This window comes from Taudactylus pleione, unplaced genomic scaffold (assembly GCF_031769625.1).
Source record: "Taudactylus pleione unplaced genomic scaffold, aTauple2 ptg000839l, whole genome shotgun sequence".
Taxonomy (NCBI): domain Eukaryota; kingdom Metazoa; phylum Chordata; class Amphibia; order Anura; family Myobatrachidae; genus Taudactylus; species Taudactylus pleione.
In genome coordinates, this window is record NW_028285241.1 from 354561 (window position 1) to 372500 (window position 17940).

Consider the following 17940-nt stretch of genomic DNA (forward strand, 5'->3'; position numbering starts at 1 on the left):
CTTATAAACTGGACAGAGATTATTTTGAATGGACCAGATACTGCGCACCTGCTGTTTGGACACTTTTTTTTTTTTTTTTTTTTTTTAAGAGTGGCCCAGATACTGCACACTTGCTAGCTCAACAGATTTACAATACAGATCCAGCCCAGATACTGTCCCACTTGCTGGCTGGACAGAGATAGCCAACCCAGATACTGCCCCATTTACTACTGGACACAGCCAGCCCAGAGATACTGCCCCACTTGCTGGCTGGACACAGATAGCCAATCAAGATACTTCCCATTTACTACTGGACACAGCTAGCCCAGATATTGCCCCTTACTGGCTGGACACCTAGCCAGTCCAGATACTGCCCATTTACTACTGGGTACAGCTAACCCAGTTAATGCCCCACTTGCTACTGGATACAGATAGCCACCCAAAATACTGCCCAATTTGCTGGCTGGACACAGCCAGCCCAGTTACTGACCCATTTACTACTGGACATAGCCAGCCAAGATACTGCCCCACTTGGTGGACACAGCCAGTTCAGATAGTGCCCCATTTACTGCGGGACATAGCCAGTCCAGATACTGACCTACCTGCTGGCTGGACACAGCCAGCTCAGATACTACCCCACCTTCTGGCTGGACACAGATAGCTATATACTGTCCCACTTCCTGGCTGGACACAGATAGCCAGCCAAGATACTTCCCAATTTACTACTGAACACAGCCAGCCCAGATACTGCTCCATTTATTACTGGACACAGCCAGCTCAGATACTGCCCCATTTGCTGGCTTAACACAGCCAGCCCAGATACTGTCCCACTTACTAATGGACATAGATAGCAAGCCCAGATACTGCCCCACTTACTACTGGACATAGGGCCCGATTCAGCACGGATCACAAGATTGCACACGCACACACCCAGCCGTTGCAAAATTATGCAAATGTATGCGATTGCAGCACTATACCAAGACGCTCACCACTGTATAAAGCCGCCCACTTCCCATTACTTACATCCGCAATACCTTTGCAAGTCTGCGAAAACATTGGACCCATACGCACAGTTGTAGTTGAGCTGACGTCACTCACAAACTGCTAAACTTCCTGTCAGTACCTAGAGCTCAGGCTGCGTATGCCGTTGCAGGGACTTAATTGTGCCCGTCCCTATAATAACATTCAAATGCACTGGCACGCCTGCGTTTCTCTGACCCCCCCCCCATCACCACCCACAAACGGTACTTCCTATCAATCACTCTGCGATGGTTCTGCATAGCAGCTTTGATGCATGCACAGTACGCAACAATCAACCAACTGACTGCGCAATCGCATCTATGATCCTTGTTGAATCAGGCCCATAGCCAGTCCAGATACTGCCCCACTTGTTGGCTGAACAGATAGGCAGCCTAGATACCGCCCCATTTATTATTGGACACAGCCAGACCAGATATTGCCCCACTTGCTGGCTGAACGCAGATAGCCAATCCAGATACTGCCCAATTACTACTGGGGACAGCTAGCCCTGATACTGCCCAACTTGCTGGCTGGACACAGATAGCCAGTCCAGATTCTGTCCCACTTGCCTGCTGGACACAGCCAGCCAAGATACTGCCCCACCTGCTGGCTGGACACAGATACTTCCCCATTTACTACTTGAAACAGCCAGCCCAGATACAGCCCCATTTATTAACACAGATAGCCAACCCAGATACTGCCCCAGTTGTTGGACACAGCCAGCCCAGATACTGCCCCACTTGCTGGACACAGCAAGTCCAGATACTGCCCCATTTACTACTGAACATTGCCAGTCCAGATACTGACCCACCTGCTGGCTGGACACAGTCGGCTCAGATACTACCCCACCTTCTGGCTGTACAGATAGCTAGCTCAGATCCAGTCTCACTTGCTGGCTGGACACTTCCCCATTTACTTCTGAACACAGCCACCCTCAGATACTGCCCCACTTACTACTGGACACTGCCAGCCCAGATCCTGTCCCACTTACTACTGGATATAGGGCCTGCCCAGATACTGTCCCACTGTAGCAATTAACAAACGCAGTGTGAACAAAGTTAACCCACCCACACTCTTCCCTATATGCATTGCACAGTCACAGCTGGTGACCAGCAGCGATTCAGTAGTCGGATTCCACTTCCTTTTATACTGGGGAGGGATCGGCACTGCCCCCAGTCTGACGCCGCCTGGCACTTTGTGACGCCGACGAAAGTCGCGCTGTGTTGACATTACATGTAGAAACGTCATCCCTGCGCGACTTATTGGTCGCGTCACTGTGCCGGGCGGAAAGGGGAATTTGCCGGGGCGGACCTCCTGACAGAATCAACGTGAGAACACTCACTGGGCACTTACAATGGCTGCAGACTCTATGGAAATTGATGATGGTCTATACAGGTAAGTATTGTTTTATGTAATTGTTATAGGCAACACCTCTCTGAGGTAATGCAAAAAAAAAAATGGTTACTTGAAAATACATAAGTAGAATTAAATATTCCAGGAACATCACAGGATCAGAAATACAAATAATAAAAGTCGGTCTACAAAAAGCAGCTGATCATTGTTTAGTACATAAATATTATCTAATACATCAAATGTGATACCTAAGTCGAATAACTACAGTAGAGCTCTTACTACTTCTTAATGTCTGAATTTACAACTACTCAGGAAAATGTTACCTGTACATTATACAGAAATGCCTGCATGGAAATCTTTGTGTTATCTGTCCAATAAATGAATATTCCAGCTGGTTCGGATTGTAGTTTATTCTGACTGTGACTGTGACAGTGACTAACTCTGTCAGGATAGCACCCCTTCCCCCTTTTTTATTTTCCCAACCCATCTCTATGAATGTGATTGTACTTTAGGCCTGATTCAGCGTGGATCGCTATTGCAACAGCGTACACAGATCGGTCGCTGGTGCGTACTGCGCATGCAGTGCAGTGAGCGTGCGTTAGCATTGCGATCGGTTTGCAATCACTCAAGCTGAATGAAAGCCATCGCAGAGTGAGTGACAGGCTGTGAGCGTTTGGGGGTGGTGACAGGGGAGTGGTCAGTGAAACGCAATCGTGTCTGTCCGTTTGAACGCCCTGTCCTGGGCGTGCATAAATTAGCCACTGACATGGCATTCGCAGCTTGAGTACTTACTGCGTTTAACAAGACTTGCAGTTTCTGCGTCAGGTCAGACCTGCTGTAATTGTGTGCGAGGGGCCGATGTTACTGATGTATACACAGGACTGCAAGGTTTTACGGATGTAAGAAAGTGGTAGTGGGTGTCTCTATGCTGGCTATGCGACGACTTTGCGATTGTATTCATTAGCATATTTTCACAGCAGACCCCATGCGTAATCGCCTGTGCGATCGCAATAGCAAGCCATGCTTAATCAGGCCCTTTGTGTAATGGTGATGCAACATCTGTACCACTTCTTATGACTGTTTTGTACAGTGTCTCTCTGTACTGAATAACAAAAGACTATACTGATTATCCAGATGTATCCATCTGCAGTAGGGGGCGCAGACGATGGGTTATACTCCATTAGGAGTCAGGCACTGACTCTTCTCCCCTAGCCGTCTTTTTTGCTTGCTTTGTCATCTGCTGCTATTCTTCTGGAGTGGTTTCAAGTCAGGATCTGTCTGGTGTTCCTTTAAAATGTAAATGTCTGCCCTATCATTACTCAGTCAATCATTTGTACAAGCTCAAGCTGGAGACTCTTTTTCAGCAATGTCCTTACTTGATGCACCAGAAGGACATGGCATTGAAGCCAGTGATTTCCTTGTGACCCTGTTAAAATTAGGTGGTGTTTCAATACTTTGATGTGGTGTGCTGGTAAAGGGTGTAGCTTTCTAGGACACAGAAGTTCTGGATCTCTGATTATCAGTTAATTCTCTATAGTTACATAAATATGTTTGGCACCTCAGCCCTAGTTAATCTTCTGCTGGATTTAGATGGCCATTACATGGGCATTCTCAGTGGCAAGAGTATCAGTGCTGCTCAGGTTTACTGTGCACTAGACTAGGGCAATGGTTCCCTTTTGAGCAATTTGGTGCACAGGATTTTGGCAGAGTCGGTCTGCAGAACGGTTACCTCTGCCTACATTTTCTAAGTTGTGATGAATGTTTTTTACATGAGCAGGCATTTATCACACCATAGCATTCCTTTTGTCCATTTCAGAGTGACTTTAATTGTTCTTGCTGAATTCCTCCACCACAATGCTGTAGGTTTAACCTAAGGAAGAACTGGGATACAGGTAATGCTACCCCCGGGTACCATTGCCTGTGTCCCACTACAACATCAGAGAAAAGGATTTAATAATAGGTACAAAAAATATATATCTGCATGATGAGCATCAACATTTTAGATACCTGGTTTATAACTTCTAAGGGGGGAATTCGATTGTTACTCCCATCGAAAGTGTTAGGAGCTATTCAATTATTTGTGCCGCTGGGTGTGAATGCCTTGGGCACCAATCACTGATTGTGGATTTTTACTCACACCCTCCTGAGATACGAGCAGAAATCCCCCAAATAGTGTCTGGGTGCCTTAACCGCATCGTGCCTGGCATTTGGGAGCCTTAACTGTCTCTTTAGATGGAAGAAGCAACTTTACTCGGCTAATCCCCTGCATTTTGGGCGTATCGTTCACGCTAGTGATGGAAGCCCAAAAACAATTGAATAAATCCCATAATAAATCTAATGATTTGTTTAGTAAATCTGCGTCGATTATTTTAGATCTATCAGCTGGGTTTGATCCATCTTAAAATCCCCTTCTCATTATGTTCCCCATGCCACCCATGTATTTAAAGGGATTATTTGGTAATGTGGTGTTGTAATCCATTACAAACAGATATAATTTTTTTATCAGGTTGTTGTAGACCATGTAATAAAAGCCTGATGTTAGGTTGCTATGGGCTACGATACTGCACTTTTATTGCAGAATACACTGATCACCCACTGTTCTTGAACTTTTTAAATCAAAAAGTGGTTAATGTATCAAGCAAAGAAAAGAGTGGAGAAATGGACCAGTGGAGAAGTTGCCCAAAGCAACCAATCTGCTTTGAGGAAGCATTTTTCAAGTACATTTTATAAAATAGTAGGTAGGAGATGATTGGTTGCTATGGGTAAATTCTCCACTGGTCCGCTTCTCCACTTTTTTCACTGCTTGATACATCAACCACTTAATACATATATTCTGTTATTATTTCCCCTAGTTTTATAGATATCACTCCCTATATTTAATCCATGTCTGAAACATTTATCGCTATGTCCCCCCCCCACACACACACAAACACCTGCCACAGACACCCCCTTACATACTGTAGCTTTGTAAAATAAAGTATATTACTAATAAAAATTGTATTGGCTCTGACAAATCACAATCAATAAGTATGTTGTTTTCTTGTCCGTGAATGAGTACCCTGGAAAATGATGAAATACATGGAATCTAATGATAAGGGTACATGCCATAAGAAACCCAGTACTTTACAATTTAGCAAATGTCATTTGATTAACTTTGAAATTTATTATTAAACACTTTATTTTATTATTGCAGCCGACAAAGGTATGTCCTGGGTGACACAGCAATGCAGAAAATGGCTCAGTCCCATGTTTTCCTGAGTGGAATTGGCGGTCTTGGTGTTGAAATAGGTTAGTTGTTTTGGCTTTATTTTTTCTCTTATTTGTGCGATGGTGACTAACATGGTGGAATAAATAGGTAAGAGTAAATAATGCTTTACGATATCATGTTTTGAACTGTTGTCAGTAAACATAAGTAGATTTAAAAAATAACTAAAGTAAGTAAATCAGTTTTTGAGAGGCAGACAATATTTTAACTGAAAATCTGTATGAAATGCGGGTTGGGTACAGGATGCCGTAGCCCAGCAGTTCTCAAACTGCGTCATGACCCCAAAGTGGGTCGCGGCCATCCCAGCTTGGGGTCGCGACTCACATGGGGTGAGGTTGATGACCCCTCTGAGGAGAGTGAAACCAGTTGAACTGTCTGTTATTTCAGACTCCTCGGATCACTGGCTGAGAGATCCGAGGAGTCATCAGGCAGCCCCGTCCCACCCCAGTGCTCAGCTTCTCTTGTCCTCCTGCCCAGCAGCAAAAACTGACACACAGGCAGCAAGCCTCAGCAGCAGACTCAGAGGAGCCAGCTGCCAGACTCTCTCTGCAGTCTGTGCAGATGTTGTTAAGTAAGTGCAGCCTGGGGGACCACTGCTGCCAGGGTGGGAGGACACAAAATGTGTGTTGATTGCTGTGTAGGGAGAAGAAACTTAAGCAGGAGGAGGAATGAGGGGAGTGTTGAGCACAGACCCTATGGGGGAACAGGGGAGCACACAGCGTGGGAACTGGAGGGGGGAGAACAGAAAAAAAACTAATTTATTAAAAACCCATTGCCTCCCCCCTGTCATCCACTGCCTCCCCCTTGAAACGCACTGCACCCTCTGTCTTTCTCATCTACTACCTCCCCCTGTCACCCACTGGTTCTCCCTGTTACCCACTGTGTCCTATGTCACCCTTAGCCTCCCACTACCTCCCCAGTCACTCACTGTCTTCCCTGCCATCCTTTGCTGCTCCTTGCCACCCACTGCTGCCTCCTGTCACCCACTGCCATCCTCTGCTTCTCCCTGCTACCCACTGCCTCTCCGTCACCCTCTGCCTCCCCCTGTCACCCACTGCTTCTCCCTATTACTCACTGCCTCCTATGTCAAGTATTGCCTCACCAGTCACTCTCTGCCTTTCCATGCCATGATCTGCCTCCCCCCTATCACCCTCTATCTCTCCCTGTCATCCAGTCACCCCTTGCCACCCTGTCTTTCCCAGTCACCCTCTGCCTCCCCATGTGAGCCACTCGTTCTCCCTGTTACCCACTGCCTCCTATGTCACCCTTTGCCTCCCCAGTCACCCACTGTCTTTCCTAACACCCTATGCTGCTTCTTGCCACCCACTGCTTCTCTCTTTCACCCACTTCCCCCCCCCCTGTCACCCACTGCTTCTTGCTGCCACCCACTGCCTCCCCCTCACCCACTGCCATCCTTTGCTTCTCCCTGCCACCCTCTGCCTCTCCGTCACCCGACACCCCATGTCACCCACTGTGTCTCCCTATTACCCACTGCCTCCTATGTCACCTATTGCCTCCCCAGTCACCCTCTGCCTTTTCATGCCACCCTCTGCCACCATCACCCACTGTTTCTCCCTGTCACCCACAGCTTCTTCCTGTTATCCATTGCCTCCTACATCACCCTTTGCCTCCCCAGTCACCCACTGTGTCCCCAGTCACTCTCTGCCTCACCTTGCAGGGACAGGGGCTTCGAAAGGAGCTCGTCCCTGCAATGTCTAAATGAAATGATCGCATTAGTGCAGTGGCATAAGTTCATGCCAGATGCCAGGAGGCAAGTTATTATTTTTGTACCCCCCTAAAACAAAAGGGAAAATAAATGTGGTGCATATCTATCTATCTATCTATCTATCTATCTATCTATCTATCTATCTGTCTATCTATCTATCACTTATGCACAAAAACACTAATATAGAATAGCCTTAAGTGGGGTGACTATATTGTGGGCAATAGAGGAAGCGCCTCCATTGTCTCCCATAGTTCTGCCCCTGCATTAGCAGATACCTCACTTCGGTTTCCATAGTCTACTGCATCTCCATAGTGCTACTGTGCATGAGCAGTCTGCTGACCACGCATGTGTGGCAGTCATTCTGCAGTAACTTGCTGGGGTCCTGTAATAATTTTTATTGTTAGACGGGGTCCCAGAGCAAAAAAGTTTGAGAACCCCTGCCGTAGCCTAAACCTAACCTCGGAGTTTGCCTATTTGAAAATGTTACAGCGAAACGTGCATCAGTGTTCTGCTGTGATTGTTTGTAATAGTGCCCTTAATAATTGAATATGTGCTGAGATAGATGTATCTAATGCAGAACAATATTGGCATATGAGATAAGGGAGACGGATCGCGGTAGCAAACACCATTGTGACTAGCAGGCAGAATAGGTGTTATACGGAATTACTAAGTAATGACCGCAGTGGCTTCACTATAAGCAGTAGGCAGAAGCAGTGTGATACGATGTGATCAAATAGAGTTACCGTGAATAGCGGCACTGATGCAAGTATGCTATATATTGAAAATAACCTTGTGGCATAAGCATCGGTCCTGCTATTAAAACACCAAGTGGGATATCTATGTAAATAGCTTGTGTGACATAAACATAAGCTTTACTGGAGCTATGGGGAATGATGTATAAGAGTTTCCAATTGGGATTCATATACCCATCATGCTGAGTGTGAATGACAATGGTTACACGTTATGTGAGTAGTGAAATAGGTCTGAATGATTGCGGAACCCAATAGATGCGGGTAGAGGATCTATATCAAAATTGGGAACTACAGAGATTAAATACACAGACTAATGTGTAGAATTCATTGTGTATGTATAAACCCCGGAGAGAGAAGATATGGAACGTGTTATGAGACACTGCAAACAATATACACACTGACAGCAGACGCTAATCCCTATTTAGAAATCTTTGACTCACTATATAAAAAACCTGAATCACTAAGGGTTAGTGATAAGATACATTTGTTTCAGAATCTTCCTTTTGATCCACATAACAGAACTAAGTGAAATACATTTGTATCAATTGAATTGCCACTTTGTATGTAATTCACACTGAAATTATGTTATGCCTATATAAAATGTGAATACATTTAAGCGCATGTAGTGAAGATTTGTAATCCCTGAATTAGTTAGAAGATTAATGTGATTCTAATTAAAAAAAATATATAGGGCTACGTATTCACTTTATTGCTTCATTAATATGATATAACGCTATATAATCCCTGTATTGCCTATAATAGCTGTGATCTGCAGAAAACTGTTTTGTATGAACAGAAACTATATATTGAATAATACCCTATGAGTAAAGCACAATAATAAATGGGACACAGAGACGATTTACAGCCTTTATTTTAAACTTTCACCACTATTCTATAGTTTTAATACGCTGATTTTAATTTAATTTTATATTAATAAATACCAAATAAAGGTTAAGTTTTAGTGAGATTTAGTATCTGTGCAATACGCGTGTGCATTCCATTATAAGGACTACTGTTTCTATGGTTTTGGAGATTATCTCAATCAGAAGTGACCTCCTCCATCTAGAGAAGTACTGACATCAGATAAGAGAAATCTATTCCATAGGCGGATATATAAGAAAACCTATACATTCATTTGTATTTGTGCAGAGTAACCCATTAGTATAAGAGTGCACACTTGGCAATATATTGGCCGTTCAATCAAATAGCCGATATATTGCAAGCACGTCGGCAGATGTGTACCTCCGGTATGTCCGTGAACAATGTCGTTCAGACATATCGCATCGGCTGTGCAGCACAGCAGATGGCCGCTATATTTACAGATATATCAGTGCATCTGCTGGTGTGTACGATCGCCCATACACATGCTGCAGGGACCCGGTGGTGAGTGACAGCCCGACACATCAGATAGGTTGTCAGGTAGGCCTACTGTCTACCCAGCATTAGTCTTCATTAGGAAAAGATTAGATTTTCCTGTTGACCACATGGACTTGTTTTAAACAAGGGAATACATACAAATTACCGCCGGACTTGTTCAAATCCCGACAGCGGCAGGCCGACACGGCTGAAAATCCTGATCGTCCGCAGGTAAGTATGAACTAACCTAACCCTCCTTGGGGGTGCCTAACCCTAACCTCCTGGGGGGGTGCCTAACGGCGCCCGGTATCACTTCGATCGGGATGCCGGTCTCCCGGTGTCGGTAAAATGACAGGCATCTAGAATTGGACGCCTGTCATTTAACCCTCGCCGGGATAAAGCAGTCGGGAAGCCGGCTGTTGGGCTTACGTCAGCCGACTTCCCGATTGCATACCTTAAACAAGAACTTTGCAAGAGAATTGTCTGACGCCTGAAAAGACTGAAGGCACAAGTTTTTATTATCTTTGTTCACACAAACCAATACCCGCTGCGTGTGCTATTTTCTAATAACTATCTAGATTGATACGAGGTCTAATGCATGGATCCAGTATTTGCAGAGCATTTCTCTTGTATCTGTTTCAGTTCAGAATCCTCTGTGATAAAATTATTTCTGGAAGCTATTTTCTGAATTTGCACTTGTAACTGAGTGATTGTCATTATTTTCTTTGTTTATTTTAGCCAAGAACATTGTTTTAGCTGGAATAAAGGTAAATACCTAAAACTTTTGTTGTTTTCTTCAAAAGAAAGGATTGACATTGTATTTTACAACCGTAATTTTGTTTCATCAGGCATTGACAATCCATGACACTAGAAATTGTGAAACGTGGGACCTTGGAACCAATTTCTTTATCAAAGAAGGGGATGTTAAAAATCAAAGAAATAGGTAAGCTATATGTACTCTATATGTTTTTTTTTTTTTCTCTTTGTGTTGTTTGACCATATGATATATGCAATTTAATTGACAAAGCTTTGAAAAAAGTACTTTGCACAATTGCACACCTTAACCTGAATGCAGGGTACTCAGATATACTGTCATGCAGCAGCATCAAATATAGTCCTTGTGTGTCAGTGTTGAGAAGGCGTGCTCTCGTTATGAGGCGTTTTAGATCCGCAGCCAGATGAGAAAAAATTGTGCTTGTACCATAAGACAAAAAAAAAAAAGTACAGCAAAGTTACAAGTTACAGGGGCCAATATAGTAGTATTCATAAAATGCACCCAAAAAGTAACAATTATTATTGCGGCAAATGCAGCGATTAGAAAAACATTTTTGGCAGATTGTATCAGGCAGGTGTTGCAGGAACAGCATTTGCGAGATGCCTCAGAGGTGTAGCAGAAACATCGTTTGCCAGATGCTTCAGAGGTATAGCAGGAATGTCGTTTGCGAGATGCCTCAGAGGTGTAGCAGGAACATTGTTTGCGAGATGCCTCAGAGGTGTAGCAGGAACATTGTTTGCGAGATGCTTTAGAGGTGTTGCAGGAACAGCATTTTGCAAGATACCTCAGAGCAGCCCTGTTAATTTTCGCAGCTGCCTTATCATAGAAACATGTTTCATGCACATGTGGGTAAGAAAAAACACACATTCGCATAAGTCTATTGTATCTCCTTGGATGAAGGAAACAGAGCGGAAGACCGCTCTGTGGGCTCCCCTGTCACAACAAGGAAAGGTAAGCACCTCTGCTGTCTGCATATGTTCCCAAACATTGTTTTCTTTGACAAATACTTTGGCAGTAATGTACCTATTGCTTTATTAGTTGTGTAGGCACTCCATGTTTTTCCCCTCTACCCAATGTTTTCAGCTTCGTTGTACATCAAAGATGTTGTTAATTATAGCTATTAAGTTCCATAAAATAAAAAGCTTTTCATAACTTGATACAGTTCGAAAACTTCTGTTACTATACAGTTCTATGTGTATGACGATGTTATGCAATATTTTCGGATTTGGTGATCATTGGGGTATCTCCTCCATCACACATCTGATAATAATAATATCCCATGACCTGGGTCATGCCTCAAATGAGCAGATTGGCTGGCTTCAGTAGCACTTCAGATGGCATAAGTCTGAAGTAGTCCTTTATTAGACCCGGGTATTTGCTGTGACTGTGGCAGCCTGAAGCACTCTTGGGAGAGCTTTCACCTGCTGCAAGAATATTGTGCAAATGTAGAACTCTGTATGTATCAGGTACAGATCGGCATACCAGCAGAGACCCTGGTAAAATGTGTGTAGTCTATGCTACTCTGTTCTCCTTTATCCCTACGGTAATATTGCATACATGGCAACTTTTTTGTTAACCATCTTTTAATGGACTTTTCCCATTTCAAGTGAATCTTTTTCTGACTGCATTACTTAACAATGCTAATCTAGTATACTGTACTTATAAACCACTATAAATGGGTCTTGGTGGATAGTAATATCTATCTAATGAATAGGAGCAATGTCATTTGTTGTGATCAACCCAGCATTGCTTCTATTTCTGAACTTATTCATTCAAGTGATGACTATCTCTTAAACAGTTTGTTTTAGTGGATTTCGAGCACCAAAGGTGGCATTTTTGTTTGTCGTCTCTTCAGGAAGACATGTGTCTGAATTGGCAGGCCTCCCTTTTGTTTAATTTTCCTACGTGTACTGCAAACTGGCCTTCTTTTTTTTTCGCTGGAGGTGGTGTCCAAGTTTTTAATTCTAATGACTCCTGTTTTGTATGAATGTACAGATGTGTCCTCATACACTTAGGGCATCTTAGTTGCAACGCAGTGAAACAAAACCACTTCACGAGACCGCACTGATGAATTCGATATGCAACACTTATATATCTGTGTGTGACTGAGACTTGTACATTGTACAACTTGGCGTGAAAAGAAGCCGCATCCGCTGCACCAGACTGTCGCGTAGCGACTAAGAGGCACATTCAAGTGAAATACCCTCGGCATAAGCCGTGTTACATGGGACCTGGAGCTTTAGGATGCCCCCATGATTGCCAGTGTCCCCCCATATGGATGAAAGAAAAAATAGTATTTAGTGTTCACGTCTGGCGCCAGACTTAGAGAGGGGCAATCCTGCACACCTTAAGAGGGAGCGTGGTCACGAGAAACGGGGGTGTGTCTTTAAAACGTACCCCCTATTAATCACCCTTGGGGGGTGCCCAGCTGCCCCCAAGCTCTCCTGTCTCTGTGAGTAGATGCCGGGTGCATGTGCCCGCGGCCTGCGTGTGGGGACGGCACCCGCCATGTTTTAGCGGGGCACCACCAAAAGGGCAGGGTGCAGGATGCAGCGCTCCTATAAAACAGCATATGGGGAACGCTAGTATTTTTTGTATTTTTTAACTATATATTCTTGGATTTTTCCATTGTTTCTCCAGTCTTCATTTGTATGGCAGTAATAATAAGAAACTCTTCATTTTATTGGTGCCTCTTCTTTTCACACTATAATCAGCCAGGAAAGTTCCTGGACAATAGATTATTGAAGCATATTGTATGTGGTGTGACTTGTCCTCTTGTGTTAGTTGCTAGAATCAAAATAGTGAGTACTGTAGTTGTGTTGGAGAGGTCACCATCAGTTTAAGGACTTGTTGTATACGCCACATAGCACATACAGTTTTAAGTTTGGTAATAATACAAACATATTAGTTACATTTTTGCTGCTTTTCATTTATTACAGAGCCAAAACATGCCTTCCACACATTGCGGAGCTCAACCCATATGTCGATGTGATGACATCTGACGCACCACTGGACGAATCAGCTGATCTATCATTCCTGAAACAGTACCAGGTAGTTACAGTTCTTTGTTCCTGTGTTTTATTTTTAGGAGGAAAACAACAGTGAAATAAGTTTCAGTCCCTATTTCAATTTTCAATTTTATTTTTACCTTAAAAAATAATAATTCCAGCCAAGTACTGTATATGCTGCAGTTTCCTGTCACTGACTGTTTTGAGGTGCAGTTGAATCTATTGGAGTCTGTTGTTCAGGAAACACCATTTACATTGAACAACACATTTTGTTGGGAAATAATAGAATAAACAAATTGGCATTTTAAAAGTGACATGCAATAAAAGAACGCAGGCAACTGAACAGTGAAAAACTACAAGTGACTTCCACAGATGCTGCATTTTAGAAATAAAAAATGGGCAGCTCGCTGCCCCTTCAAATACTGTCAAACAGCCCCAGTGATAGACATTCTAGGTTGATCTCCACTATAACAGGGAGGCTACATGCTTTAGAGTACTCCCTGCTGTAGTGAAAACAACCTTCTTATAATAATTGGTCCAGCACATTAAGGAAAGAGCATCAGTGCAATCATACTTTAGAGTAGAACATAGGTTCTCATACTCTGTCCTCAGGATCCCCAAACAGTGCATGTTTTCTAGGTCTCCTAACAGCATCACAAGTAAAATAATTTAGCTCCACCTGTGGATCTTTTAAATTGTGTTTGTAAATGAAGTGAATACACCTGTGCTCCTGCTGGGTGACCTGGAAAACGTGTGCTGCTTGGGTTCCAGAGGACCGAGTTTGAGAACCACTGGAGTAGAACACACAGCACAGTATTCATGAGCTGTGTACAGACCCTCCAGCATGACCCCTTTCACTAGGAAAAAAAATGCTTTGCTCCTGGACTTCCCTCTTAATTTATGATTGCAGTATCCTGTGCTGAACTAGTTAATTAATGAGAGGGGTGTTTCAACACAGGTGAAAGGCGCTCACTGTTGACCTATGAGCTCAGGGCATGCAACCCGCAACTAATTGAATCAGTCATTAGGGCTCATATCCCATTGATAGAGTCCCCTATATAGCTTATAAAGTTTAGTTCAAATGCTGTAGTCTTCTGAGTCTCCTCTGATGCCGCCTTCTTAGCGTTCTTTTCTCCTGTTTTCAGTGTGTTATATTGACTGAAGCAAGGCTTGACTTGAGAAAGAGAGTCAATAACTTCTGCCATGATCAAGAGCCGCCTATAAAGGTATTGGATTTTAATGCTAAAATATTTCACAGAAATCTTGTTAATGTAAAACAATTTACTTAAATAAGAACAGATTATCCATATTTTGCAGTAGTTCAAATTCATTGTAAAAATAGCAAATAGTACTTTTTTGCTATGCAGTTTTTGATATTGTTGTCGTAACATCTAGATATACATACCCTGAGCTGTAATTATTTCATACCTGATCTTGTCTGATCACAGTGGATACACTTGTAACATTCCTTTCCTTGTTGTTCAGTTCATTTGCTCAGATGCTTATGGCATATGCTCCTACTTGTTTTGTGACTTTGGTGATGAATTTGAAGTGCTGGACGCCACAGGGGAAGAGCCCAAAGAGATCTTTATTTCCAACATAACACAGGTAAAGACAGTGTTCTGAATGGTTATGTATAAGTTTTAAAGAAATATATTTTCTTTATATAGCTTTAGACAAAAAGAAATTGCACATAATAGGGATGTCCGATTGATTTGCCTTTGCCTCTGACACCTCCCTGGACAGAGACTCTCCCAGCTGTATTTTCAATTTTATATTTATTGCCATGGTACATGACCTGTCCACTAACCATGGTATTCACAGCTTACCATGTTGTAGGGGTTCTGAACTCAAGTACCACTAATGGGTCATGTTTTGTGGATTTCTTTAATCATGCACAAGTGAGTGAATATATTGCTGGGTCAGTAATTATCCCTTCTACTTCCACATACAGAAATCCTCAAAACATGACCATTGGGAAAACCTGAGGATTGCCATATTGAATAAAGTTGAACTTTTTAATATTTATGTTGAACTAATATTAAACATTTGTATGTAGCATTCTATACATTGCAGGAGATATATCTTAGAAATTTATATGCCCCTATGTTCAGGAGATATTTTGCCAAAGTTAAGAAAAACAATCAAGGATATGTAATCCGAGATATGTTGAGTAAAAGCAATTTTTACTAGGTACAAATATGTCCTCCTACACCTAGCCTCAATACGCCATACAGCGCAAGATGATGCCCGGTGTAACTGAGCCACTTTGAGAGGTGTAACGTCTTTTTCTTTACATTTTTAAGTCTTATTTGCATCACAGACGCATCAAAACGCCACTCTGTGCACTACAGACACTGGGCTGCGACTTTATCCTCACTAGAATTCGTTTTTAACACGTACAAAGTCTCAGATGAAGCACAACGGAACTTGGAGTGAGATAAAGGCGCTGCGGCTGTATTGTAGCACAAATGTCGCACAACAAATTCATCAGTATAATCTAGCAAAGTAGTTTTGTCGCAGCAGTTTTATTAGTGCAAAAGAGACGCACATTTTGAGCGAGAGACACTAGGGGCCTGGCGCACCAAGAGTGGCTGTTTCATGCAACTGAGGCCACGGTGTCTGGAGACACCAGTATGTAGTAAGTGGAATTAGTGGGGCGAATAGAACACAGTAAATACAGTAAGATTACAGCAGCTGTTAACAGATATTACACCACAGCCATTGACTTCCCTCCCTATTTCCATCCTGAATTCTGTCAGCCAGCAAAGTATAACACTACTCCAATAATTGCTCCAACATAGAAACCAACATGGACAGTCTGCATTGAACAACAGCTGTGTAGACGTGGTCTTGGCCGGCTTTGTACTTTAGCACTAGTACCACCGGTCTTGCAATTTTTAAAGCTATAAGGATCAGTTCGCTCACTAGGCACAGTTATGGTAAAAATTCCACCCACTGTGTAGCAGAGGCAGGAGTATGAAACAGATCAGCATTTTGCTGGTGCCTGACTCTCAGTCCAGCTGGGAACAGCGTACCATAGTGTGTTTGAGCCACATCTCTTTGAATGAGCCAGAATTCTGGTCTGTGAGAGTAGACCATCAAAACACGCTTGCAGTAGTATAGTTAATGAGGAGTCGGTGTTGAGGTTGTCTTTTTAAGTTACCAATTCAGAAGGGTATGTAAGCGAGCACTTTGTTACAGACTGACCTCTTTCACATGGTCAGCATATGTGCTTCTCTGCATTTGCATGAAAACTCACAGGTTACTGTGAGTTTTCATTCTAAAATTACCCAAACAACAAGCCTTATGGCTCTTCTGGTGTATTACCTGTGAAAAAATGTTTGTAGAGGCACATACCATTAAACGTCTTCAAACTAGTTAAGCTCATACGAATTACTTAATTGACTGACACTCCAAAACAAAGACATAATTAGTAGTTGTGTAAAATTAAAAACTATTTACTTTACACCCATACAGAATTTCTGTTATTTTAAACTTCTCTGTACTAGATGCTTATAATATCAATTGAGAACTTTTGTTTACTAATTAATGCATCTTACTGTTTTGTTTTTTTAACTATCTTATAGTTAATTCTGCTTATTTGGTGAATATGGCGACCCTTCATTATGAGTGAAGAATCATTACAGTTTTCTGATAAGTGAGGTAGCATAGCCGTTACACTGCCTGCTTAGCCGTAATAAAAATATTTTTTTTGTCAGTCCAATCCCGGCGTGGTCACCTGCTTTGAGAACCTTCCCCACAAGCTTGAATGTGGACAGTTTGTAACGTTTCGTGAAGTCAATGGAATGTCTGTTTTAAACGGGTCCACACATCAGATTTCAGGTAAGCTGCGTCTAATGCACAATCTCAGTGTAAGTGTTTCGTACTGTTTGTTTTTTTGTTAACAAAGTTTTAAGCTGGGTACACACCTGGAATATATATCTGCAGCTGATGGTTGTTCATACACACTGAACAACCATCATTGCCATCTGGCTGTGGGTCACGTCGCGCCCCCCTCCCTGACGGCCTGTGCATGTGTGTATAAGTCTAGCAATAGTGGCTAGAGGAGCCTTATAACTGCGCAATGGGCGGCAGACCTATAGCCCAAAAAATCTCTTAACCACAGTTCCGTTTGTTGGAAATTTTCTTCTTTTGTGATAAGGTGAACTCAATGACTCAGAAGGTCACTGGTTGTAAATCCCATCTAGATGTTTTCCTTCATCTTCTCGCCAACACTGTAGAGAAGCATGTAGCTATAAGCCAGTATGTAGCTGAAAGCAGTATTTTCAGTAGTTCTATGGTGCTACATTGATGATTAATTTTCATTCTGCAATTACTGGCGGTCAGTGTAAAGGTGCGTACACACTGTACGATTAAACAGGACAATATGAACAATACTGATCATATCGTTATCGATCATATCGTCCTGTTTTTGGGCCCTTCCAACCCCCAAACGACTGTCGATGCGCGGACACGGATGGTCAATATCGACCATTGGCCATCGCCCGTGCATGCAGGCCAACCTGGTCTATATCAACCAGGTTAGCCTGGTTACTATAGGGACCCGCGATCGTCGATCACGGGTCATTATAGTTGTTTGGGGGTTGGTGCATGTGCTGGGTATTCAATATAGAACATGCAGGACGATCAGGCAACGATATCTGATCATTGTCTGATAGCTCCGTGTGTACGGAGCTTTACAA

At 42.9% G+C, this 17940-nt stretch overlaps 1 protein-coding gene across 1 annotated transcript; it reads left to right on the forward strand.

The window, feature by feature from the left end:
• The first annotated feature begins 2251 nt into the window (after positions 1–2251).
• LOC148474513 (ubiquitin-like modifier-activating enzyme 6) lies at positions 2252–17317 on the forward strand. Its single transcript, XM_088458509.1, has 8 exons — positions 2252–2394; positions 5546–5640; positions 10190–10218; positions 10300–10394; positions 13166–13277; positions 14380–14460; positions 14720–14842; positions 16957–17317. Exons 1-8 carry the CDS (start codon positions 2354–2356, stop codon positions 17140–17142), a joined length of 762 nt encoding a protein of 253 aa, XP_088314635.1. The 5' UTR covers positions 2252–2353; the 3' UTR covers positions 17143–17317.
• The last annotated feature ends 623 nt before the right edge of the window (positions 17318–17940 follow it).

What these genes read in the sequence shown, in the direction of transcription:
- LOC148474513 (XM_088458509.1), top strand. Translation starts at nt 2,354, where the DNA reads ATGGCTGCAGACTCTATGGAAATTGATGATGGTCTATACAG. An exon ending in CGGTCTTGGTGTTGAAATAG is followed by an intron (nt 5,641 to 10,189) that starts GTTAGTTGTTTT and finishes TGTTTATTTTAG; the next exon opens with CCAAGAACATTGTTTTAGCT. An exon ending in CATTCCTGAAACAGTACCAG is followed by an intron (nt 13,278 to 14,379) that starts GTAGTTACAGTT and finishes TCCTGTTTTCAG; the next exon opens with TGTGTTATATTGACTGAAGC.